Source organism: Nymphalis io, chromosome 24 (assembly GCF_905147045.1).
Source record: "Nymphalis io chromosome 24, ilAglIoxx1.1, whole genome shotgun sequence".
Classification (NCBI taxonomy): domain Eukaryota; kingdom Metazoa; phylum Arthropoda; class Insecta; order Lepidoptera; family Nymphalidae; genus Nymphalis; species Nymphalis io.
Window position 1 is genome coordinate 3,645,432 of NC_065911.1, and position 27,725 is coordinate 3,673,156.

General features: G+C 37.4%; 2 protein-coding genes across 8 annotated transcripts in view; one reads left to right on the plus strand and one right to left on the minus strand.

Annotated features, from left to right (window-relative positions):
• Positions 1-21,773, plus strand: part of LOC126777791 (rho GTPase-activating protein 190) — a 31,293-nt gene extending 9,520 nt beyond the window's left edge. For 2 of the 3 annotated variants that reach the window (XM_050500904.1, XM_050500905.1), the window contains exons 11-40: positions 1,230-1,339; positions 1,444-1,630; positions 2,040-2,155; positions 2,778-2,927; positions 3,246-3,348; positions 3,986-4,139; positions 4,436-4,542; positions 5,147-5,241; positions 5,941-6,096; positions 6,553-6,697; positions 6,839-6,945; positions 7,211-7,395; positions 7,693-7,894; positions 8,446-8,564; positions 10,595-10,672; positions 11,661-11,705; positions 12,174-12,283; positions 12,465-12,557; positions 12,728-12,832; positions 13,393-13,483; positions 13,668-13,782; positions 13,968-14,080; positions 14,609-14,694; positions 15,723-15,827; positions 16,565-16,642; positions 16,992-17,127; positions 17,420-17,551; positions 18,103-18,241; positions 18,643-18,850; positions 20,195-21,773. In XM_050500904.1, coding sequence (XP_050356861.1) covers positions 1,230-1,339; positions 1,444-1,630; positions 2,040-2,155; positions 2,778-2,927; positions 3,246-3,348; positions 3,986-4,139; positions 4,436-4,542; positions 5,147-5,241; positions 5,941-6,096; positions 6,553-6,697; positions 6,839-6,945; positions 7,211-7,395; positions 7,693-7,894; positions 8,446-8,564; positions 10,595-10,672; positions 11,661-11,705; positions 12,174-12,283; positions 12,465-12,557; positions 12,728-12,832; positions 13,393-13,483; positions 13,668-13,782; positions 13,968-14,080; positions 14,609-14,694; positions 15,723-15,827; positions 16,565-16,642; positions 16,992-17,127; positions 17,420-17,551; positions 18,103-18,241; positions 18,643-18,841 — 3,561 coding nt within the window. In that variant the 3' untranslated portion in view covers positions 18,842-18,850; positions 20,195-21,773. The remainder of the gene's footprint in view (positions 1-1,229; positions 1,340-1,443; positions 1,631-2,039; positions 2,156-2,777; positions 2,928-3,245; positions 3,349-3,985; positions 4,140-4,435; positions 4,543-5,146; positions 5,242-5,940; positions 6,097-6,552; positions 6,698-6,838; positions 6,946-7,210; positions 7,396-7,692; positions 7,895-8,445; positions 8,565-10,594; positions 10,673-11,660; positions 11,706-12,173; positions 12,284-12,464; positions 12,558-12,727; positions 12,833-13,392; positions 13,484-13,667; positions 13,783-13,967; positions 14,081-14,608; positions 14,695-15,722; positions 15,828-16,564; positions 16,643-16,991; positions 17,128-17,419; positions 17,552-18,102; positions 18,242-18,642; positions 18,851-20,194) is intronic. The other variant, XM_050500906.1, reaches the window with a different exon arrangement.
• A 3,033-nt stretch (positions 21,774-24,806) lies between these two features.
• LOC126777865 (uncharacterized) overlaps positions 24,807-27,725 on the minus strand; it is a 99,743-nt gene continuing 96,824 nt past the window's right edge. For all 5 annotated transcript variants that reach the window (XM_050501114.1, XM_050501115.1, XM_050501116.1 and 2 more), the window contains 2 exons: positions 26,386-27,555; positions 24,807-25,797 (listed from right to left, as the gene is read on the minus strand). In XM_050501114.1, coding sequence (XP_050357071.1) covers positions 25,636-25,797; positions 26,386-27,555 — 1,332 coding nt within the window. In that variant the 3' untranslated portion in view covers positions 24,807-25,635. The remainder of the gene's footprint in view (positions 25,798-26,385; positions 27,556-27,725) is intronic.

Below are 27,725 nucleotides of genomic sequence, written 5' to 3' on the forward strand. Positions count from 1 at the left end.
CGCCCCGCACACGGACACGCGACGCTACCAGGTACCGCCCCGCACACGGACACGCGACGCTACCAGGTACCGCCCCGCACACGGACACGCGACGCTACCAGGTACCGCCCCGCACACGGACACGCGACGCTACCAGGTACCGCCCCACACACGGACACGCGACGCTACCAGGTACCGCCCCGCACACGGACACGCGACGCTACCAGGTACCGCCCCACACACGGACACGCGACGCTACCAGGTACCGCCCCACACACGGACACGCGACGCTACCAGGTACCGCCCCGCACACGGACACGCGACGCTACCAGGTACCGCCCCACACACGGACACGCGACGCTACCAGGTACCGCCCCACACACGGACACGCGACGCTACCAGGTACCGCCCCGCACACGGACACGCGACGCTACCAGGTACCGCCCCGCACACGGACACGCGACGCTACCAGGTACCGCCCCACACACGGACACGCGACGCTACCAGGTACCGCCCCGCACACGGACACGCGACGCTACCAGGTACCGCCCCACACACGGACACGCGACGCTACCAGGTACCGCCCCGCACACGGACACGCGACGCTACCAGGTACCGCCCCGCACACGGACACGCGACGCTACCAGGTACCGCCCCGCACACGGACACGCGACGCTACCAGGTACCGCCCCGCACACGGACACGCGACGCTACCAGGTACCGCCCCGCACACGGACACGCGACGCTACCAGGTACCGCCCCGCACACGGACACGCGACGCTACCAGGTACCGCCCCGCACACGGACACGCGACGCTACCAGGTACCGCCCCACACACGGACACGCGCGCGCTACCAGGTACCGCCCCACACACGGACAGGCGCGCGCACACGTACAAACGGACGCGGCACGTGCGCTGCGAGTGAATATTACAACTGATATACACAATACATAGGTGGATAAAACGATGTTCTGAATCTAGGTTTCATAAACATCGGAGCATATCTGAGCCAAGTCGTCGAGCAATCCGGGTGTAGTAGTTACAATCAGTCCCCCAGAAACCTGATATTCTTTTACTTAGCTAAACACATTAACAGATTAAAGGAAATAATGCTGGGGTCAATTAGTGCTCTTAACTATGTCAAATCAATATTAACCTCATCTATTCTTTGGTAAGCAAGTGCTTAATATAAAAGTGGATACATATATAATATAGTCAATATTTATTTCGACATTTTATCTTATTTCAGACCTTGGGCCAATCGCAGAAGATCCCATACGAAATATTAGAAACCAACGAGGCTGCTGCAATATTCAAAACCTACCTTCACGAGGCTCAAGAAAAGCAGAGAAATTATGAGTAAGTTTTTCTTAATATTAATAATGTATACGAAACGTTTATTTTATTAAAAGTATTTTATAATTCATTCTCTTATCTAACCATTATGTTAACTTTATTATCAGGTGGTGTCAACAATTCAAACGTCTTCTAGAAGAGACCGGTTACGTCACCCCTGGGAAGCAGCTGTCTGAAGTGAGGGTTCTCTTGATGGGACGAGAATGTTACGAAGCCCTGACCGAGGAGCAACAGCAGAGGGTCTATGATGAACATCAGAGGGAGATTCAGAGACGGGCGAAGCATAATTTGCAGGTAAAAAACATTTTCTTATCCTTCACAGCACAACACCAAATAAGTCTTGATATTTGCTAATAGAATAATGGGAGGGTAGGGTTTGATATCCTAGCTTATATTTTATGTAAAAGTACCGCCTTACTCCTTGAAACTTTTAATAATCGAAATTGGGTTCTCAGAGGGCGCTACTACTTTAAAAAAAAATCTTGGCAACTTTTGCCGCCCTATAATGTTCCCGGCATTAATGAGCTAAAAGGAAATCCGCACCTTACTGTATGGCCTAATATTAATGTATAGTACAAAATATATAAAACAAATTAGTTAAGCAGTTGGCCAAGTTTGGTTAAGAGCATCAGTACTATTCGTATTTATTATTCTTATGATAATTGTTATAAATCGGTTTATATATACGTATGTATTATTTTAGGAACTGCTTTTGGAACACGCGGATTTATTCTACCATTTCAAAAGAATATCACCCACTGGCACCATCACGCAGGAAGATATTAAAGAAATCACTGATGTTCTCCAAGACGATTTCAGGTAATGTAATTTTCTTTCGGAAAAACCGAAATAGTCAAATTATTTTTAAAAGATAATTATTATTTAATTCACTAAATAATAAACAAAAAAAACATATGTTGTGAGTGAATTTTATAAAACTTAACCATAATCCATATACTTATCAAGCTTTATATAAATGATTAAGGTATAATTCATATAAATGATACACAAAGTTAACTGTTTTACTGGTGGAAGAGCTTTGTGCAAGCTCGTCTGGGTAGGTACCACCCACTCATCAGATATTCTACCGCAAAACAGCAGTACTTGGTATTGTTGTGTTCCGGTTTGAAGGGTGAGTGAGCCAGTGTAATTACAGGCACAAGGGACATAACATCTTAGTTCCCAAGGTTGGTGGCGTAATTGGTGATGTAAGCGATGGTTAACATTTCTTACAATGCCAATGTCAATGGACGTTGGTGACCACTTACCATCAGGTGGCCCATATGCTCATCCGCCTTCCTATTCTAAACAAAAAAAAAAAACAAAGTTAACTGAATAAAATATAGCTGTGAAAAGCCATGATTTATTTTCAAGCTGTGAATTTGCTTTGATAATGATCCCTTTAGAGTCTCAAAACTAATATTCCAAGACTTCATTACAGATACAAGATGTTGGACCGCATGGAGCAGGACCGCAAGCTGATGCTGTTCCAGCACCTCGGGTTCGTGCACTGCCCCATGCGCGAGCACTGCCCCGCCGCCTCCGCCTGTCTCGACGCCGGCTTGCCGCTCATCCTCAACACCAGGGTTGGGTGAGTGCTGCGAGCAACATATATAGAGGATATACTCATATCTACTACTCTAATCGAAGGAGTTGATATGAACTAACATTATATTTCAGTATTTTCAATGATGACTTCGCCGGCCTTTAAAAACGCCATTTTTTCACAAATCTATTCCATTGTTTATTATCGGGTCGATTAAATGTCACGGTTATTTATTTGTCTTTACTCCCCCTGTGGTTGAAATAGGCTATTCTGGATATTATATTTGTTAAAAATGAGCACATTTTATTTCCAATTATTAGGATTGAGATGAAAGCAATCTTAATGAAATCTGTCCTTCATCAGGTCTCTGACGTCATCGGGCGAAGCTCAAGTGCAGGCGGGTCCGCCGGCGGCGCCCTGGGCGCTCACTGCGGACGCGAACAATATCAACATCATTATATTAGGGGTCAGTTAGATTGTTTGAGCTTGTTTAAACGTGTACATGTACATTACAAATGCCGTGATTAAATTTTGTTTCTGAATAAAAAATTGGGTGTAAGTTTCCACGTATGTTGATAAATTTTTTTACGTGTTCTTTTATTTTTCGTTTTGTTTTTTTTTATAAGTAGTTATGGGAAGGCTTAAGTATATTATATATTATATATACATATATATATAGTATTAAGTTACTATTTTTATTTACGTACCATTCTCAGGCTTAAATGTATGACAAATCTAATGATCATTTAAGAAATAAACCCTAATCTGGACGTTATACATATTGTAGCCAATTCGTTTTTTTTTTAAAAGAAATCATTTTTTACTCTGCGTTTCGTTTATGTATGTATTTAAGTTCCTTTATTCCACCATTTTTGGATTTTTTTTAATTATAGGGTATCGTTAGAATCCTTAAAAGTTTGTTTTTTCGCTGAGCGGTTGTATATTTTACTATTGGCATCGTCATACTCAGTTTCCTTCTTGTTTTTATTTTCAATACAACGTTGATCTAAGTTTGCGAGCTTCAAACTAAGAGATGGTTAACAAAACAAGAAATTTGTCAAGTTAACTTAATTTTACTTAGCTTATTAAATCTGACGAACCAGGTGGAGGGCGTAGCGGGCGAGTTCGGCAAGCGGCTGATAGCGGGCTGCGACGGCGAGCGGCGCGTGTGCGTGGGCGGCTGCGCGTGGCGCGTGGAGCAGCGCCTGCGCACCGACGACTTCGCCGCCGACGCGCCGCGGGACTTCGCCCCCAACGGTACCCGCTGTGATTCTTATAGCCGTGGGACACATTCCTTAAATCGTTAAATCTGTGACTTTGTTATCGATACGGCTTCGTAAGGAAGAAAAGAAGCACGTGCCTTTTGCAAATGCTATTTATTAAATTTTATCAAGTGCACAGGTGAAAATATTCGTATGGGTTTTGATTGTAATACAAATCATGTCGATTTGAAACTTTGAGCAATAAGATCGCAAACATAGATTGATTAAAGGTTGTTTAAATTATTAGGACGATAAATATTTTTTCCTAATTCTTGTTGTATCTTAATGCAGGATACTTTTGTGTATACCAAGATCAAGAATCGTTCGAATATATCCGAGGCTGCGCTGAGAAAACGTTATTATCTAGTCTAGAACAAGAAGACAAACTTCCATTTCAGGTAAATATAAATTACATATTGCCATGTATGCGTTATATTTATTTTTATTGTAAAATGGTTTTGTTATAGTTCATAACAAGCCTGTTGGTGTGTACTTAATCTTTTCTACCCCATTGTATCAAACAGGTTTTTAATAAACATTTTAATTTCACCGTTTGTTGCACACACATTTCTGCCCTGTACTACCTCATCCTGTCCAGTTGGTTATTCCTGGATACAAATCTTGACGAGCCGGTTGGCGTGGTTGGTATATACTTGCCTTTCACGCCGAAGGTTGTGGGTTCGATTCCCACCAAGGACAGACATTTATGTGCATGAACATGTCCGTTTGTCCTGAGTCTGAGTCAAATTATTTATATAAGTATGTATTTACAAAAGAAGTAGTATATAGTATATCAGTTATCTGGTTTCTATAGCACAAGCTTTGTGCAAGCTTAATTTAGGATCAGATGGCCGTGTGTGAGAAATGTCCCAGGATATTATTATTATTAAATCAGGGCAATAACTTAAATAAAATTGTCTCATTGTCTCATATTCCAAATATTAAACTTTTTGAAGTAGTAATCGTAAATTGCTATATTTTAATATAAGGATGTTGTTTCAGGGCTTACCATTAGTAGTGATGTTCGTTCAAGATGAAGGTATGGATAAGAAAGAACTAGCTAGGCTGCAGGAAGAGGGACAAAACCTCGCAGATAAGTAAGTTTTTCTCTGTAATTAATAGGAATATGGCTATGTGAAAAGCCCTTATTTTTATAGTGTATACAAAGCTATATATAGTGGTTTTAGAAGGTTTGTATGTCACGGTTTTGGGGCAAATTTGAAGAAAACGTGGTCTTTAAACAATTGAATGAAAAGAGTTTAATTTTGTTTATAATTTCCGTCGTGTTTAAATATCGCGAGGGGAAACTACATATGTTGAATGATATTACACTACACACGTATCCCATGACTAGCAATGGGCCAGCTTGGTTGCACTGACACCAGAAACCAAAGTTCCAAACCTCGTCCTTAAAAGACGAGGTTTTCGCCTTTTGCCTTATTTCTACTAATCCTTAATTTGCATTTTTATTTTCGGAGCAATACGTTACAGCCTGTGAATGTCCCACTGCTGGGCTAAAGGTTTGGAGCTTATTCCATCACGCTGCTCCAGTGCGGGTTGGTGGAATACACATGTGGTAGAATTTCAGTGAAATTATACACATGCAGGTTTCCTCACGATGTTTTCCTTCCTTTCCGTCAAGCACGAGATGAATTTTAATCACAAATTAAACACATGAAAATTCAGTGGTGCTTGCCCGGGTTTGAAGCCCCGATCATCTTTTAAGATTTACGCGTTCTTACCACTGGGCCATCTCGGCTTTTTTTCGAAGCAATAACGTTAACATATTATTGCAGCTTACATTGTTCCTACATGGAGGCTTCGGTTAACGAACTAGGAACTGAAGCGCTGACAGCCGACGCAGTGCAAGAATTGATACGTGCTAATAGGGAAAAAGCGAGCTATGCACATTTGTACCGCGATTTGATTGTTTGCTTTGATGCAGATATACGGTAAGTCTGCTAAGATTTTTATCGATACTGGCTTCTGTGTACTTAGAGCGAGGTTTTTTTTACTAATTCGATAGCATTGACGTTAACTACGATTTGTATGTAATTCCGATTATTGTCATCAGGTGGCGCTGTTTTCATTATGTCATTAATAAATAAAAAAACTCGCGCTAGGCACACTGTTTTTCAATTTATTACTTAACTTTGTGAAGTCGAGGCATGTGATCTATTTGTGTTTGAAAATGAATGAAATGAGTTGAAACTTTTCTAATATCAAATATGTGACACGTGACAGTTATGACGTCACACTAATTATATATGTGCAACGTAAACGACTTCATTTTAAATCATTTATTCATAATATATTATTTTGACTGTAGTCGCTACAATCGGAATTCATGATGACATTTAACAATCCTACACACCCCTCCATTCGCTCACACCGGCCTCACGTTTCAGTATCATGGTGTGCATGTTCTGCGACGACCCGTACTCCCCGGAGCGAGTGCTGAGTCCGCTGTTGCTGCACCGCGCCTGCTTCCTCACGGGCGACCGCTCCATACTCATCGAGACCTTCCTCGGTGACTCAAAGCGGAAGGTCGAGGTGAGGCATTTTTTAATATATAATTGTAAAACGGACGAACTAATAATCTATTCGATATATGACATTTCTTGCGAAGCTCGTGTCTATGGGCAAAGAAAGGATTACATTATCGAGATTTAAATTTTCAATATTTGTTATCAGGTTATTATTTCAAGTTTCCATGGTGCTAGTCAATTTAGAGAAGAACTCATACATGGATTCATTCTAATATACTCCGCCAAAAGGAAAGCCAGCTTAGCCACACTCAAGTAAGTTCATATTATTGATATACAAGTAATAAAATGTTCTATATCAATCACTGTTAAAATAGTACAGCCAAAATTCCCTGGACTAATTGTATTGCGTAGTACAGTAATAGTCGTATGGCTAATTAGCCATTAACACACCTTACTCACTCGGCCCAATCACAAGAAAGATATTGAGGTTAACTATGTGTAGATAGTGCAGGAATAGACTAACATACGACTCTGAAATAAATATGTATTAACTTCAATCATGAGTTTTCACTTTCAGTGCGTTTTCAATGAATATTCCAAATCTACCGATACAAATGGTGGCCGTGACTGACGGCGGTGGATCGGCAGCCAACGCGTTCTTCGGTACCGACCTGGGACACGCCCTCATCACCGAGGGGAATGCTACTGCTGACAGGCTGGGAGCACATTTTACAACCTACACCTCGAGTGCCGAAAATAAATGTAAAATATAGTCATTTTATACTTTAAATGCTATTTTTACCTTTTTAAATAATATCTAAGCAATTTTTTCTGAGGTGTATTATATATTTGTATGTTAAAATTGTAATAATATATATTATTAGTAAAAGTCAGCAGATGTGGTAGCCTTTGTATAAATCAATTGTCATAATGAACAGTTGAACATAGTAAGTGGCCAAAAACCTTCTCCTTAATTTATTATACCGCTATACGGTGTCTAAGAGTATTAAACATATATAACAATATAATGTATGTACTAACTTTTTTTAAATGTTACAGCTGCCTTCTACACACCATTCTTCAAGGAAGTGTGGGAGCGAAAGGGCGAAATTGAGCGCGCCTTCCGTCTGGAGGCGCCGCACTCTCGCGCGCACAACGCGCACAACGCGCACAACCCGCACAACCCGCACAACCTGCCCGACGTGGCGGCCGGCCGGCCCGCCCCGCCGCCGCGCCTGCACTCGTACCACCTCGACCACAAGTGAGTACACCACACGCGCAGCCGGCGCACCGACGTACAATCCATGAGTGAGCCAGTGTAATTACAGGCACAAGGGACATAAAATCTTAGTTCCCAAGGTTGGTGGCGCATTGGCTATAAGCGATGGTTGACATTTCTTAGAATGCCAATGTCTAAGGGCGTTTGGTGACCACTTACCATCGGGTGGCCCATATGCTCGTTCACCTTCCTATTCTATAAAAAAAAAAAAAAATCCGCACGTCTAAAAATATTTCAATCGCATACGTAGTCATGTACAAAATAATCAGCTTACATTATTATTATTACATCGATATGACCTTAAATTTCATAATTGGTAAATGTAACATGAACTTCATTAAATGAAAAATTATATAAAAAATTAATAGCGTTGCTATCGATACTAACAGGTGCCAGGTGACGTCATACGGGTATACGACATAACGATCTAATTCAGAAAGGTCCTATTGTAAATACATGGACCGGAGTGTATATTTATATTTTTCTACAACAACCATAACCGTTATTTATACCCTAAATAATATTGTTAACAGAATGGACCACAAGCTCACTAATTCTTTGGATCTTCTCATTGGACCGGATTCCCGTGCTGACATGGACTCCGAGTACAGTGATACATTAAACAATTCTAAAAATAGAGGTTTCTTGAAAGGTGAGTTCGCTATATTAAAATTAATTTTAATTTTGGTAATAACTTAGAAGATAAAGGCTTTATAGGATTTTGATAATATTGTCCGCATTCTACGTATTCATTTACTTGGGGGGCTTAGCCAAGTATAGTTAAAACTAAAGATTACTGTAAAATGTTCATTCATTCATTCCGGTAATATTTTGTTACATTTCGAATAGTATTTTAACGAGAACAGTTAATCGCAGCTTTTGTTGATGGTTCCAAAATTTAGGCACAATAGTAATATTCTTAACAGATTTATATTTATTCATTTGTAACAAAAAAATAGTGCAATTTTCACTGTTACAAATAATTTATTTGACAAACAGTTTCCAACTGAGTCTTTTAGTGTTATTATACAGGGTGACTGGTGAATCACTACCAATATTTAAGGACGTGATATTTGACGATCATATATGACAAAAAAAAAATACATATAACATAAATATTGATAAACTTCTAAGTAAAGTTAACCAACAATTATGTAATTAATTACGCATCGTGTGGACACCCTAGCTGCGCTGTCGACACAAAACAAGGTATGTAGGTACATTTAGTTATCACGCGGTAGTATACCTACGTCCAAACGCCGTCACGTGTTAACAGGGTAGCAGGCTACCTTTGATAAACAAGCATGATCTAATCCTTCTTACTTTAATTCTTGCTTCGGACAGGTAAAAATACCAAGATATTTCACTCGTTTAAGCAACAAATTTTGTTGACTAGGTAAATGATGTGAACTCGGGACAAAAATTAATATGAACTGTTTACCTATCTTGGTATTTCCGGCGTATTTAAAAATGGAATCATACTTATTTACAACGATTGTCAATAATGAAACTAAATATTTACCTACATAACTACACTAACTTTATTCGTGGCTCGTAATCGTTAGCTCTGAGTTCTTGAACATGTCGAAAATGATACGGGTGTAGCCCTTCTTTGTGAAGTAGATCCCACACAGTCCACAGAGATACAGGTCACACTCACACACGACAGATTAGGTATACGCGTAAGATCGATCGCTAGGCGCGCGCGGGAAAACGGACGTGCGAACCTTGTTTTTTTTTTTTCTCGCTGGAAAAACACATTTATGTGTTTCCCCCACATGAGGTGGGGGGGTATGTGGGACTCGCCGGCGCTGAAGGCGCCGGAATACCCACTAAAAACCAGCGGTACCCACACCGCCTTTTCGAGGGGCGTCACGGGATCGCTTGCGCATACTACCGTGACGCCCCGACGGTTGGCCCGCCTCTGCAGGCCTCCAAATCCTAGGGGGTTCTCAGGGTACAAAGACCCCCTAACCCCGGCAACACTTAGGGCGGGAGGAGAAGATGCGCATAGCGCCGACGCCTTCTCCCCGGTCTTCTTCGGCGAAGCGAGTCAGCGGAGGCCCTCTCCTCACACTCCCGCTCCGCTGCCTCCTTCTGCGACATGACATTTTCGCAGAAGGAGACCGTCTCCAACCAGCACCTCTCGCTACCAAGCATGACGTTTATCACACTCGGCAGCGAGAGGTCTTCACCGACTAACGCCGCCAGGGACAGGCGCTGAGGTCGCCAAGCGGCACACTCCATCAGAGTGTGGCACGCTGGGACGTGCGAACCTTACGGTGGCGCTCACCTGACTAATTGTCCGCGCGGCAAGTGTTGCGGGGGGCGAGCGGCACAGTACAACACCGCGCCGCACGCGCCGCCGGCTTGTGTCCACGCTTCATTTATTTAAATTTTAATTTACGTAAATTTGGTCAAAAATTAAGTACCTATTCTTTTTACATAATTCGAATGAGAATCATGTACCGAGTATCCTCCTAAAATATTGATAGTGATTAACCAGTCGCTCTGTATTGTGAAATTGATCACTCTCAGATAAAGGTAAAAAGTATATCTGGAGTTAATTAAAATGTTAAGTAAAATAAACTGTTGTATTTTTTAATATTAAACATTCACACAAACAAAGTATCGATAGCATAACAGTTATTACTCTGTATTGACATGATACGTTTATCGTAGGTTTCAGTGTGTATCCGCCCCCGAGCACGCCACCGGAACCCGCACCGCCTGATCACAGAATGCACGCGGATTTGTCACGTTAGTATTGAAATAATTAATTTTTATTAAATAATTGAACAAATATATGGTATATTAAGTGCTCACATCGACTTATACTGTAACTATATATGGGTACTGTAAGAAAAATAAATGATTTCTACGTCAATATGCTGATTAATGTTCTTCCGTTTGTCTATAATGTTGCCTCCTGTCTGTACACACTAGCTCTCTCTGTTGATAGAATAATTAATATTTAACGAGGACAAATCTAGACGGGCTAAAATACTTGCCACCAGTTAAATTTATACAAAAAAAAAATATACTAATTTACTGGTATATATTATATTTTGTGCATATGACCGATTTAGGGCACGGCGACCAATCTCAAGAGAGATTAGCCCACTGCGTAGGAGATATTGTAGTACACTAGGCTGTGCGCAAAGAAAGATACACTCTAGTCTCTCTCTCATAATCCAAGGGGGCGGCAAATGTGACACGATCGTAAAGAGTTCAGGACGCAACTGCTTTACATGCTTTCTTCTTTAAACACTTTCAAGTGTAAATACATCAAATAATACATACACAATATTATAATATATATGTATTATTATGAAAGTGATTGTGATAACATTAGTTTATCTTTAATATCTTAAGAAGGTATGGAGAGATGTGAACATTCCTGCTGTAATGTTTTACATAAGAATGTATACCTAGTTTATTCTGATTTTTTGTTCTACAATGTTATAAAAAAATAAAATAAAATCAATAATTACTAGTTATTTAAGTTTGTTATGAGTTAATTTAACCACAACAAGAAAAACAGATGGCAGAATTTAATCCTACATAGGCTACTTCACGATCTTTTTCTTCACCACAGAGTACAAAATTAATTATTATAAAGACAAATATTAATGAACTGTTTGTATTTGCGTTTAAGAACAACGTATTTTATTCACTAGACCATTTTTTCGGAACTATCTAATTTAATTGTTGTAACACAATGTATAAATAAATTATTATAACGCAGCGGATCTCAACTGTTCGGAGGATTCTCTCAGCACGCACGAGTCAGGTGATTGCATGAAAGCGATTATACACATTATTGAAATTGTGGGACGGTTCATTTTTGTGTGTAGATAGCGTTATATAGATTTTAAGGAATGCCTTGTGTTTGTCTTAAGTCGTTTATATTTTTAAATATTTGCATGATTAAAGTAGATATTAATTTTGTTAATAATTTTTATTTTTTATTACAAATTATATAATTTACGTCAGTCATAAATATTATCGTTAATTTTGCTTTTTATTTTTAATATGTAACATTTCATAGTTAGCACAAAACTGAAATCATGTTATACTCGAGTGTACAATAAGTCCTATTATGTCATAATTTGCATACAAGTCAATTTATAAAGCAATATTACTTTATATATCACTGGTAAGTTGTAAGTTTAGTTTGCATATAGTATAAAGATAGTGACGTAGCCCACTAGCCGAGTACGAAAGTGGTCGCGAGGGTACAGCAGTGTCGTGTGCGCAGATGGCGGCGGGCTGTGGCAGCCGGCGGGCTACGGCCAGCGCGCCTTCACCACGGGCCGCGCGCGCGCGCCGCCGCACCACCAGCGCCTGCGACACTCGCAGACGCTTAAGGTACCGTCGACACGATCATTTTTTTGAAAAAGTTAAACGATAACCTTAGTTCAAACAAAACCAACGTTTTCGTTTTAAATGCTTTCTGATAATTATAATTGCTGAGTGACAGTTTGTAAGTTGGAGCGGTAGTGACAAATATATGATTATCCACTTATAATATTGTTCTTTTTTCTCTTAGCAACCTGGCAAATTGGATATGAACAACTATACAATGGTCAACGATGCCCTCCAGCATATCACAATCGGTCCCCCACACCCTAGGGAAAGAAAGGTAACTACTAATAATTTAAAATATTAATTTATTAAAATTCGATAATCATATAAAATCGATTTTACAACAAGTTAATTTACTATAAAAATAATGTATCAAAATATTCTCTAATCAATTAAGCTCATAAACGCCATTGTTGAATTGAAATAATAATTTCAATTTTCTTCTAGTCTCAGCGATCTGGGTGGTCGCATTCAAGTAGTCAGCAAGGTGGTCACCACCACCACCCGTCCGGTGTTAGTTCGGAGACTGAGTTGGACGCACAATACGCACAGGTGATATAAATGTTACTCAAATATCAAACTCCATATTATCCAATTATTACATTATTTTCGAAAACAAGACTATGAAACTATTTATTACCTCCACTGATTTGACAGATCATTGGTTACCAACAATGACGATGACGTCATGGATTTCCACTGACCAATGATTATTCAGATTGAAAACAAATTAGTTCATTTGACTATTCGATTCTGAAACTGGTGGTTTTTTTCCATTACTTATATACGTTGCTTAGAGGCGGCTTAGTTAAACACTGATTTCGCTCTTTCTATCATTATCGATTTGACATTTGAAAGAAGAAGACACAGCATTGATTGAGTAATCATTCGCCGAAAAACGTTTATACGTAAGGTCATATAATTTTATTGTGCCATGTATTTGTTGATGATATTATTGTCTACATTTAACTTTTTTTTTTTTTTGTTTAGAAGAAATAGTTTACTATAAACCCATAATATATACATTTATTTAATATTTGATATACTTTATAGTATATAAAATTAAATTTGTATTGTATATATATAATAATATTGTAATATATATTTTGCAGATAAAAGAAACAAATGAGTATATGGAAGCGCCATCTATGACAAGGTTAAGGAGACATCGGAGACATGAGAAGACTCCATTACATCAACCATGTATGTATTATATATTTCTTTATGTTATATATTTATTATTATGTAATAAATAACTATTGAAGTAATTTCTTATTAAATAATTCTATATTCTTATAATAATAATAATATTGCATAATATTGATTAATGTCTTGTAAAGTTTTAAAAGTGAAAGTTATTATTAAAAAAAATATGCCATTTTGACAGCATTTTCGGAGACAGACAGTTCTGGGTCAAGTGAGGCGTCAGGAGGCGCGCGCGCTCATGTGCGTCGCCGGCACGCGCACCACGCGCACCACGCGCCCAGACACTACAAGAAACGGTAAGATATCTAACCGACTGACTTTATATAATAGCATTCAATATTTATACTATAAATAGTATTAAATGTATTATAATAGTAATAATATGTAATTTTACAAAACATAATGAAAATTCAATAAAATCCCATCTCTATCTCAGTAATATGATGTAAGAAGAAAATCAAAGTGAAAAATGATGTTTCAGATCGTTGGGTAACTTGGTCGCCGTGCAGAGTCCTAGAGTGCCTAAGTTAGGTATGTTTGTCGGTCCACCGGAACTGCCTACCGGATACAGAGCGAGAACACAAGAAGACAAAGGTAAGTTTGTTAGAGAAAAATATTTTTACTTTCTTGTTATTAATATTCTTGATCTATTTGTAATTAGATATCCTCAAAATACTGACATGGTATTAATAAATTAACATTAAAAAACCATTATATTGAAGAAGGTTTACAACATAAACCGGATACATGATGTCTGCGGTATAATATAAATGTATATATTATATTTTTTGGAGAGTGTTGTGATATTTTGGTGTGAAATATCTATAGAATCGTTTTACGGGTAAAATCGAGTCGTATGCCGTGGCGGCAAACGGCATGACACTCTTTGCCGCCAAGTCCTCTTTTTGCGATCGCTCTACATATATTAAAATAATAAGAAAAATATATTTTATTTTATTCCATATTTATTTCATTTAATTATATATTTTTTCAATAATACGATGTTTCATCATCGACATTTGACGATCGTCCCCCACCAGACGTTATGATTTTAAGTGTGTAGCGAACGTATGCGTATGTACCTATGACGTATTCTGTCACGTGATATATGTTTGCCCCCAGCCGGCAGCGACTCCAGCGAGGGCAGCTCGGACGGGGAGTCCCGCCGCGCACGCGCACCCGCGCCGCACGAGCCCGCGCACAAGGTCGTAGTGACGTTACACTTTATATGTACTGACGTTTATTTTATTATATGAGGAGTAAGACGGGCTAACGGGCCACAAGATAATAATAATAATGTCCTCCAGACCGATTTCGGCCACGGCGGCCAATGTCAAGAGAGATTAGCCAACTGCGCAGGAGATATTATACTCTCTCTTCCCTCACTCTCATAATCAAATGGGACGGCAATTCGAAACTACCGGAAAGAGTTCAGGCGCAGGACCAACGGCTTTACGTGCTTTCCGAGGCATGGGAGTGTACACACTTCCAACTTTCAGACTGCTATGCTACTGAGATATTTCTGATATAAAAACCCAATAACTTTTTATTGGCCCGACCTGGGGATTTGAACTCAGGACCACCGGATCTGTGGCCTTATATCAAGCCACGAGACCAACGAGGATACATGCCGTTAAAAATCTTAACCATTTCTTACACCGCCAACGTGCTGCTAACCTTGGAAACTAAGATGTTACGTCTCTTGTGCCTGTAGTTACGCTGGCTCACTCCCTTCCAACCGGAACACAACAATACTATAGCCTATTCCGACTATGAGAGGAGTAAACCCAAATAAACAACTTTGACACCGATATTATTGGTCACCGATATCAATTGACTTGAATAATCTATGATATTCTCTATGAATTCGCGACAAAATGGCGTTTTCGATATAACTAGTTAAGTGGAATAGTATTGTATTATAAATAAAGGTAAATTAATCAAGAACGTTTTATAGTACGTAATACAGCAGAAAAAATAGAAAATCGCATGCAATTTGTATATCTATGGTTTGTTTACCTTTATTCTTACTCTGATTGGAATAGGGTATACGTATTGCTGTTTGGTGGTGGAATAACTCATGAGTGGGTGATTCCTACCCACACGGGCTAGAAAAGAACCCTATGACCTCCTATTTTAGAATTACTATTCAATTTTCTCCAGTTTCTCATGTCGTTTAAGAAAAAATAAAACCAATATTTATGAAAATGGTATTTCATGAAAACATTTTCAATAGATTTTATCCGGAGAATATCCATCCTCCGCTCAAGACAATTCGTCGTCGAGCGCAGCCGACTCCAGGCGGCGGCAGGCGTTCGGTAAACATGACAGGAGACATAAGGTACTATAGTGGTCCCCGAGATTATTTTACATTTAACAGTGAATCGATTTAAAACTTGTGTTAAAAATATATATATATATATATATATATATATATATATATATATATATATATATATATAATCTATATAATCTTGTACAAAACATTACATACATTTATTATACATTTATTATTTATTATATTACATATAAATAAGGCATAATGTTTTGTACAAGATTATATAGATGATAACTTGACGTTAGTATTCGTTGATTGTACATTATATATAAATCTAATCGTATACATTTACTAAAATGATTGATGAAAATAATTATCTACTAAGTTTGTTAAATTAATCTTGTAAAATGATAAAATCATTTTGCTTATAAGAGCCTATTTGAATAAAGAATTGATAAATTAATATCTTAAAATGTGTAATAATTGAATTATTTTATAGGTATTAAATAAAGATGAAATTGTTTTGCTTTAAATAAGTATTAGTTTTTAATTACAGCTCTTACAGAAGCCTCAAGTGATCATTGGGCTTACTAACTATGTCTAAGCAAAAAATTATTAAAATGGTTTTCATACAAACTTTCATCTTTATCAATACAAATGGAGTTGAATTTTCAATAATACTTCCTTAATGTTGAACTATATGTTACTCCCGTATAGAAATTTTCATGATGCCAGGTAGTTTGGGCTGTGCCTTGATATATATATACATATATGTACTACATATAACGTCATTTTAATAGGAGATTTCCAAGAGTAAAGACAAGAAGAATTCGTCGCAAATGCAGAACGCGAATGCGATTCAGAATTGGGGACCTCAGGTAATTATTGATACTGTTATATCAAATTGTATGTGGTTGTACAACAGTTGAGGTAGCCCAGTGGGCAGAACACGTGGATATCGTGATTTTATCGAAGATCGTGGGTTCAAATTCGTGCTAGTACTGCTGATTTTTCTTTTGTTAATTTGTATTTTTATTCCTTCACCTTGAAATCCGCGGTGAAGGAAAATATCGTGCGGAAACCAGCATGTATCGAATGAAATTGTGTTACTTGCCTTCCATCCAATCGTTGTCGAAATGAGCTTGATCTGTTGCCCAGCAGTGGGACATTTATGGCCAGTTTGTTATGTTTTGTAAATTATGTAATTTATGTTTATATTATACATAGGGCCCCCATGGAGTGCCGCTCTTTGTTGAGAAGTGCGTGGAGTTCATCGAGCGAGAGGGCCTCGCTTCTGAGGGACTGTACCGAGTTCCCGGCAACAGGGCGCACGTTGATATGCTATTTAGCAAGTTTTACGAAGGTAATCGATTTCGAATCGAAGGCAATGAATATTTATATGCTTGATAATTAACCTACAAGTTCGTTTAAAGACAAAACCAAATAAAATTAAATAGAGGAGGTTTAAATATTGTTAATAATAATAATTAAAAAGAATTAACTTCTAAAATAGTCTCCCCTCCATGGTGTTCGCTCAGCGCTACAATATCTCATTTTTTTTATTGTAAATCAAATACAAAAAAATCATATTCATTTGAGATTTTGATTATATTTTGAATTTTATTCAATTTTTATTACATTCTTTCATTTTATAGATCCAAACATAGACCTAGACTCGCTGGATATACCAGTGAATGCGGTAGCGACTGCGCTCAAGGACTTCTTTTCGAAGAAACTCCCCCCATTATTGGATGAGGCTAGTATGGCGCAGCTAGAAGATATAGCGGGTAAGTTATCATTTAAATACTTACGTTCGGCGACTTTCTAGAGACCTATTTGTTTGTTACCCAGTAATAAAATAAATTTATATTAAGAGTGAAGATTATTTAGGTAGGGCTTTGTGCAAGTCCGGTTGCGTATTTATCACGCACTAATCAGATATTCTACCGCTAATCATCAATACTTAGTATTGGTGCGTTCCGGTTTGAAGGGTGAGGGAGCGAGTGTAACTACAGGCAAAAGGGTTATAAAATCTTTGTTCTCGAGATTAGTGGCGCATTGGCGATGTAAGGAATAGTTAATACTTCTTACATCGCCAATGTCTACGGGCTGGGGTGACCACCTAACATCAGATGGTCCACTTGCCCATCCGCCGACCTATATCATAAAATGTGCATAATTTTTTTATATATATTAGCCGGGAGGGCAAATGACTACTCCACCCGATGGTAAGTGGTAGTAGAGTCCAAACGCGACGCCGGCCAGTTCAGTCGGGGAGAATGTTTTGCACTAGCCGGCCCCGCCTCACTAAAGCGTAGTATCATATCGCGTGTGGCAGCGATGCGCGGCTGCATCGCGGGCGGCGTGGAGCTGAAGGACCGCAGCTGGCGCCTGCTGGCGCTGCGCGCGCTGCTCGCCGCCGCGCTCACGGCGCCCGCGCGCGCCACGCTCGACTACCTGCTGCACCACTTCGCCAGGTGAGCCACTCGGGGGTCGACCGGGGCGTGAGTTGTGGAGTGCATGATGACCGAGTGAGGAGCCCGCCGACGGTGGGTGAGCGAATGAGTTAGTAGTGCTTGGATCTAACGTGCTATATTTCATCGACTGCCTCGTTGGCCTAGTGGCTCGATATGAGGCCGCAGATCCCGAGGTCGTCGGTTCGATTCTTAAGTCGGACCATGTATAATAAAGTCATTGAATTTTTCTATCGAAGATTATCAGTAGCAGCCCGGAGTATGGAAGTTAGGTTCCCGATGCACGGGAGTGCCGTTGTCAGGAGGACGTCGCTACATTTCATAACTTAATTTATATAAAACTAAAATATAATAATAAAATAATTTAGTTCTAATTTTTATTCCAAAAATAAACTACATTCCAGGGTGGCAGATAACTCCAAATTGAACTCGATGGACAGCAAGAATCTCGCGATCTGCTGGTGGCCCACGCTGCTGCCGGTCCAGTTCTCGGACATGGGTCGCTTCGAGATGACGCGGCCCTACCTCGAGGACATCGTGCAGACCATGATCGACCAGCACCCCTTTCTTTTCCGCGGGCAGGAAGCCTTTGTCATGGTGTGAGGATCGTGTGTGAGTATACTTTACTAATTCACAACACGGAAAATTCATAATAAGGTCTCGGTAACTTACTTTAATTATATTTGAAATAAATAATGCATTAAGACTTAATATTTAGGTAATAATAATATCCTGGGACATTTTTCACACACGGCAATCTGATCCCAAATTAAGCTTGTACAGAGCTCGTGCTATGGAAACCAGACAACTGATGTACTACTTTTCTTTTGTAAATACATACTTATATAGATAATTACACCCAGACTCAGGACAAACAGACATGTTCATGCACACAAATGTCTGTCCTGGGTGGGAATCGAACCCACAACCTTCGGCGTGTAAGGCAAGTATCTACCAACCACGCCAACCGGCTCGTCAAAATCTTATGGTTACCAATAATCAAGCAACAGGAATACAAAGTATTAATTAAAGAAGATAACGTAGATACAGACGGCGCATGATGATATATTGACAGGTAATATATTCATAATTGACCCGGTAGTAAGTACAACTTAGATACTAGCTTAGCGGTGGCTGCGCTCATTATACTGGTTACCCATCGGCCAATCCCGTCCTTAGGAATGGACGTAACGAGTCGATGGGCCACCTGATGGTTAGTCAACACAGCCCATAGACATTGACGCCTTAAGTAATATTGTAATAAGTAAGATTGTAACGCCGTTTGGTAATACAATATATTAAGATAAATGGGTGATTAAGTGATTTTACTGGTGGTAGGGCTTTGTGCAAGCATGTCTGGGTAGGTAGGTACTTGGTATTGTTGTGTTCCGGTTTGAAGGGTCAATGAGCCAGTGTAATTACAGGCATAAGTGACATAACATCTTAATTCCCAAGGTTGGTGGCGCATTGGCGATGTAAGCGATGATTAACATTTCATACAATGCCAATGTCTACGGGCGTTGGTGACCGCTTACCATCAGGTGGCCCATATGCTCGTCCGCCTACCTTTTTTTTTTTATAGAATAGGAAGGTGGACGAGCATATGGGCCACCTGATGGTAAGTGGTCACCAAACGCCCTTAGACATTGGCATTCTAAGAAATGTCAACCATCGCTTATAGCCAATGCGTGTGTGCCTGTAATTACACTGGCTCACTCACCCTTCAAACCGGAACACAACAATATCAAGTATTGCTGTTTTGCGGTAGAATATCTGATGAGTGGGTGGTACCTATACTATAAAAAAAAAACCTACCCAGACGTGCTTGCATAAAGCCCTACCACCAAAAGAATTTGTTTGTGTGTAATGTATATAAATACTTGTAATTAAAAATTTTATCTTGAAAATTATTCTCTTTGAAACTGTTGTAGTAGTAATTTATTATTTTTATTTCAGGAACCCACAATGCATGTTGCATTCGTGATGGACGACGTCTGACCTCAGCTTTAACGCCGTCACATAAACGGTAACGTTTATATCGCCGTGTACCGTTCAAGTGAAGTTGTACGAATAGTGCGTAAGGCTAAATACGCGGACACTACGCGTGACACGCGATTCTAGGCTTTATGGGTTCCGTATAAGTGTCTATATTTATATAACGTCGACATAAAAAAACGCTAGAACAATCGTTTGTAAGTTCTAGATGTTTCGTCGTAAGTCGTAACTACCGTCGCTATCGTTGTTGTAACTTTATCTAAGTTATATATAAGGTGATGATTCGATAACGAAATTCGACGGATTATTTTTACAAGTGTCATATCATATTATGCTTAGAGTAACACGGCTACGCTTTCGTATCGATATTTAGCGCTTTTGTTTTACGTCGGATGGACGATGGGAAGGAAGCAATGGACTCGTTGGATTGGATTGGTTTCAAGGATCAGTATTTTAAAGGTAGGCGTTTATTAAATTATATCGTATTTCTATTAGGCGTAAGGTTGAGATTCGTGCACAAAAGTATTTAATGACAAAAAAAAATGTATAATCGTAAGTATTATTGGTATGTATAACGTATTTGAATTATCAATTAATGGCAACACCACGTAATGAGCAAATTCCGTTCAGTCGATGAGTAATTATTGAATTATTGTTAATATTATGTATAGATATACTCGTATATGGTTTTTTTTTGGCCGAATGTATGTGTTTTCGTTTTGAATTTATTGCCAAGTTAACTTTTTCCTCGATTTGAAAATTGTTGTGCAATTTTTACTTTTTTTTTACAAAATATTGATCAAAGTCTTGCCGCAAACGCTTATATAATATGTGATGAATTCTAATATCAAATAACGTTGAATCTTGCCAAAAAAATATTTCTTTGGATTAATTATTGATACAAAACGTGAATTAAATGGCAGCTGATGAATATATAATTTTAAAGGCTGATTTTTTAAATTTTCGTTTTTACATTTAATTTTAATAATTAAAATAAACGCAATTTTATTTTTTGATTTATGCTTAACACAAAAGGCAACTGAAAAACTTAAGATTAGAGACAAAATGTCTAAAAATTATTAAAATTCGCTGAAAATATCTTAGTTTATAGTACTTGGCACTACAATGGCGTGCTTAAATTATACATTTTAATAATAATTTCGGCTCATTTATATCGATGTATAAGGTTTTATAATAATTGTAATATCAACCAATAAGTATTTAATGGAATTTTATTAACAACGATACTTATTTAAGCGTGTAAAGAGTATCAAAGGATATTATATGGCAACAGAAATGTACATTCCGTTTCGATAGTTTTTTTTATGATGATTTTTTTAAAACAAGCTTTTGTTTGTCAATATTTAATAATTTAGGTTTTATTGTAACTAGAACAAAAAAAAAGTGAACCAATTCAGCTCAATTTGTTGGATGAAACTGTATTAAAATTCAGTTTCAAAATTTGAACGATATATTTATTCATATTTATTTATTTAACTTATATATAAACATATATTTATATATAAACATTTAAATAACCTGATGAGTTAAATAAAAGCTTGTAAAAATATTATTATTTTTTAAATGGGCTATAATTATCAAGAAGCGATGTCTGTTTGAATTAACTTTTTTTTGTTTATATATAGTTGAAAGGAGACGTAATCATTATTGTAAATGTTTAACTTATACACGGATCTCGATAAATTTTTTTATCGCTTACTTAACACTTCCATATTTAGCGTCCAAGATATTATATTTGTCGGCTTATTTATGTACTAAACGATAATATTTTTTTATTTAATTTTTTTTAATTTTTTTTTTCCTACCTGTACATCACATGTATTTAATTTTAAGGCGAAATTAGTGATCCGTTTATAAAGCGGGTGGCCTATTTTGTATATTTAAGTGTTTTATGAATAGACTGATATTAGAAATTATTTTCTTTATATGCAAAAAACATATTTTTGTATTATACGCTTAATTTTTATTTTTTTATTTTTATAAAGGAATGGAATTTTGGTCTCTTATTATTAAATCAAACGATAGAATTTTATCAAAGTTGTATGTTTTATAAAAAAATGACAAGCGTCACCTGTGCATACATATATTTACGTTTGAAAAAACAATAAATTTGATATTATCTTCTTTTTATATACAAATAAATTTATATTAAATATTTATTTCATACAGTTTTATCACAAATTTCGTCTAAATCAAAATGATATACGAACTTACTTATAAACGTTGCTTAGCGACTGTTTGGTCAAACATTGATTTCGCTCTTTCTGTCGTTATTGATTTGACATTCGATAGAGGAAGACAGCATTCTTTAACTAATCACCCGCTATGCAACGTTTATACGTAAAAACGTTGATAATTATTAAGTATTTATTAATTGTTTCGAATTTCTCGCTATTATATAAAGAGGCTATTATTAAAGATTTGTAAAAAATACTCGACAAAAGTTTAGGGTGACTAAAATTTCATCCCTTTAAAACGCATATCACAACAAGCGTTGACTATTATATATCTAACGAATATTTTATTGCATTCGTATTAAATTATTATGTTTAGTTGAAATTTAATTGAAAACCTATCCAGTGCAATTTTTTATTTGCATTATATAAAATGTATCCTATAAAGCTTTTTAAAGATCGGTATCTAAAGAAATGCAATTTCAATATATATGTTTGCGTTCAGCAATATATGGAATCGATGTAATTATTCATAAGTAATGTTTAATATATTAGATGTCTCCATTAAGCATAGGTAAGGTGTATTTATTGTAAGTTTTTATCGATATAATATTATCATTATATCATACGTCTCTGTCGCGCACGCGGACGTCAATTGAAGCGGTTCGCGTGCGCGATAGAGAAGGAAATAATCGTGTCCAATAGGGGAATGAAGCGAGGGAATTTTTTATATTTTACTATGAATCGAAAAAGACATAGAACCTACTTTCGTTTGTAATAATATATTTTTTTTTTAATAGAAATTATCGCTTTTCCTACTCGTTACGACGTATGATGTTTCCCCTTTAATTTTTTTTTCATTCGATGTAAATATTGTACATTGATTAATTTTTCGTAATTTATTTATTGAAATATATTTTTTTTTTAATTATTATCGTAAAAGTTTTGAAAGCCATATATTTGTTATCTACTACAATATATATCGAAGTGTTTTTATTTATATATTTTTCATTTATTTTTTTCATATGATAACACGAACGCATTGATTAAATTTAATTTATATTGTGCCATTTTATTTGAAAACGTTTAGCTCGGTGTTTCTAATTCGATGTGAATTCTTGATGCGTTGTGTTTGCGTCCAAATATTTTTAGTAGGTTCTCGAATGTTCTAAAGTAGTATCGATGTACGCTTCGATGACTGGAGGTTCAATGGCTGCTTAATTATTGAAAATTATCTTGTCACAGAAACAAAATATTAATGTTATAAATTGAAATGTTTTCTATATATGGAATATTTGTATCTCAATTTTATTAATACGAAATGTCAGTCATGTCATGGTTTGATATAAGAACAATGTGGTTGTTACCTCATAAATTTTAAATCATTGAAATTAATAAATAAATTTATCACATTTCATCCCAAACTGAGAGTATTCTCTTATGAAATATCAATTTGTAATTCCCGAAACAGCCATTGAAGTTTCTGTCAGGACAATTTTGCTATGTGCGTCTCAAATAACTGTAAACACAGTTCAAAAGAATGTGTCATATTTTATAATAAATAACCATCTATGTAATAATATTTTGTTTTATTGATAAACCTCTTATTAATCTAATACTTTATCTTTCAATTTAAAATCTCTTAGTCTTGACTTTAAAGGTTAAATATATTTTTGCTAATTTACGCTTCCCCAACTACCATGCCTCCGATTCTCGAGTCGATACATATTTCGTCCGGTAGCCAACGAATCGACTTCGAGTCGTATCATAGCGATAGATGACATTCCGCAATGTCAAGCACTCGGTTCACGAGTTTTAATCAAAACTAAGCTGAACCGTATGAGTTTGTCACGGTTGATAAACTAACTATGAACGCTTTTTTTTTAATTCGTCGCAAAATCATACAAAATAATTAATTGTATCGTACTAGATATAAACACAACAATAACAGCCTGTTAATGTCCCACTGCTGGGCTAAGGCCTCACCTCCCTTTTGCGGAGAAGGTTTTAGAGCTTATTCCACCATGCTGCTCCAATGCGGGTTGGTAGAATACACATGTGGCAGAATTTCAATGAAATTAGACACATGCAGGTTTCCTCACGATGTTTTCCTTCACCATCAAGCATGAGATGAATTGTAAACACAAATTAAGCACATGAAAATTCAGTGGTTGCTTGACCGGGTTTGAACCCACGATCATCGGTTAAGATTCACGCGTACTAACCACAAGGCCATCTCTGCTTTTTCGGCTTCATCAATCGGCTTTTTGAGATACAAACACGGCATGCAAAAATATAAAAGCAACTTTAAACTATCTAGCTGCTTAGAATAATTTAACTTCTGTGTCTTTAAACGTCAAAATAAAATTAATTTGAAGTAATAATAATATAACTTTTTAATGGTATCTGAATAATTTAATCATTTATAGCGCACTAATGTACAGTCACAACATTATTTACAAAACTACACATAATGTACATCTGTGTAAGATGTTACTATACTAATTAACGAACACAGCATTTAGATATAAAACGCACTCACATTGTATGTGCTGTTGTCAGCGATAGAAACGAAGTGAACGAAAAATGATACGTTTGTGGCTGATTAACCAGCTGGTTGGTTGAGTTTCCATTAAAGGGTAGTAGAGGTAGAAACGCTGAACTTTCTCCAGTGTTAGATAAAAGTTCTATCGCATTATGTCCTATAACACCTGCGCAGTTTGCCAGTGTTAAAAATGTCAGGGGAACAATTTGTTACAATCTGGCAAACCGAATGAAATGTCTGTTTTAATAAAATACCCTTTATGTGATGAACGTTGTTTTTTTGCTTGATTCAAAGCATATACGTAGAAAATATTTAAATCCACTATTAAACAGCAATTTGTTTCAACGTCTTAATTTTTCCTCAATTAACGTTTAAAATAGTTGTATTATTGTTCATTTTAGCATAGACAACTTTTCCAAAATCTATGTAACCTCGTTAAAAAACGTATATGTGAAATACTATTAAACATTTGGTGGCAATACAAAACCGTTTATAACTATAATTCTTTACCATTCTATTTACTATTAAAAGTTCTTTTTACGTATAAAATGTGTGTTGTACAAGCACAGCTACAGTTTTGTTCGTTAAACTTCACTTTTCCACAGAACACAATATTGTTTGTTATTCACGCGGTGTCAATATTTTTGTTACCCAGTTCAAGGTTAAACACACCCAGCTCCCCAGCAACCGCACCAAGGTATGGAGCCGTCTTGAGGTGCAACTGATAGTTTCCTGGATTTGTGTGTGCACGCTGATCCCAGTGAGTTTACAGACGAGCACATACTGTTCGTGCGTTCGTGTTCTGAATGTGACGTCGTCATCTCCTGTAAAAGTAAACTGTAAATTTAATGATCATAGAAAACAATCCAAAGCATTCCAATCAAATTATAAATCAGACTATTTGGGAAACATCACCACTCCTCTATTTATAAATTTAGTATTTTTTTTAATACTACAGATGACGTAATATGTATCTAGATTTTCACCATAAAATAAACGGTAAACGAAATTGTAAATATGGATCCAGATATTATATGGCCTCTTGGTGTTCGAGATATTCGCTATGATGTAGGGCAATCACACGCAAACGCTTGCCCATACATTTATTTGATGGCGATGGAGAACATGATGGTGTTTTGTGGTGTCAGGATGCGGTTGAGAATAATACAAAATGTCGGTGGTTATACTATAATATACATATACTTAAATATAATAACAACAATACATAAAATAAATGTATACAAATGAGTGTTTTATGAATAAAGAGCGTGGGTATTCTAAAACTTGACAATTACTTACATGAAACTAGTAAAAGAATGCATGATAAAGCGTGTGAATGCCCCAATCTTCAGCTATGGAGACAATTGCTGCATCGAAGAACACATTTTTCTAATAGAAAAACCTGAAAGTACCTGATAGCTATCCCGCTTATAACGCGGGCTATAGTTCGAAGACGCCATCGCACTACGCGGCATCGGTCGATGCCGTGTGCAGTGCTTGTGCTTGGGATCCTGTTCCTCTATCAGCCTTTCATTATCACTCTCCACTTGAACTGGTACACCATTTTTCACTCCGTTCTTGACTTCAGCTTTCTTCTCTCGTCTTTTTCTTTCTCGTTTTTTGAATGTTAGTGAAAATCGCTTTCGCTTTTTTGCCTTCGGTGACTCTTGTCTTTGTGGTATCGTTGACTTTTCTCTTTCTGACCGGCTTGTATCGTCATCTAATGGTGGGGCTTGCGATTCTGTATCAGTTTTCAGGGTAATCTCCGTCCGTGTGGAAGACTCTAGTTCACTTTTATATGCCACCTCCTTTTCAAGATTTGCCAGTTCCATTCTTCTTAACTTCTTTGGCAGTTTATTAACCGTTGCATATATTGGTTCTTCGTTTTCTCCGACCGGTGCAGAGCGCGATCTAAAAAAGAAATCGAATTTCTTTGGCTTCACTGGCATCTTCTTTTCAACGAAAACAACTGTGCTTGCAACCTCGGTGGTGGTTGATTTAATTTCATCTCCCGATTTTTGGCTAGGACTACTTGGAATGGGTGTCGTTCTAGGATAATCGTAAGTTAATTCAATGTTCTTTTCTGTGACGTAACATTTAGGCGTTTGTTCTTGACAAACTTCAGTCTTTGCGTTTGAATCGCGATTCTGACAACAACACTTATTTTGTACAATGTTTCTCGTGTTACACATGAATATTGAGTTTTGTTGAATGTATGTAGTTTGTATTGTAGTTGCAGATTGGACATCTCCCAATAAATCTTCTACATTACCGCCTGTATGGAAGCGAGGGGGTTGGTAAGGAGCTATTACAAATCCCGGAGGAGGTGGTCCAGTCACATGAAAGGGCGTCGAAGTCACTGACTGGAAAAATCTCGGCATATTCGGAGCATCATGTACAAGTACGTCGACAGTTCGATCAGAGCTATTGTCTGTCGTATTTGGTGGCGTTTGCGCATTAAGTAGGGATTGCGTTGTTTCTTTAGTTATAAATGTTTCTTTTTTATTTATTTGTTTGCTCTCTTCATCTCGTTTAGCATCTTTTTGGCACTCGTCGCAAGTGCATGGCGTTGCGGCACCACTCTGCAACAATAAATTATTTTACAGGTTATGCGGTTACACCCACGACGCTTTGAAGCTATCGAATACGTGCATGTGTTTGTAATGTGATCACCATAAATCATTAAAGAAAATAAATTGGGTTTTATTAATTACAAATCATGCATTAATAAAATTAGAAGCACGCGTGATAT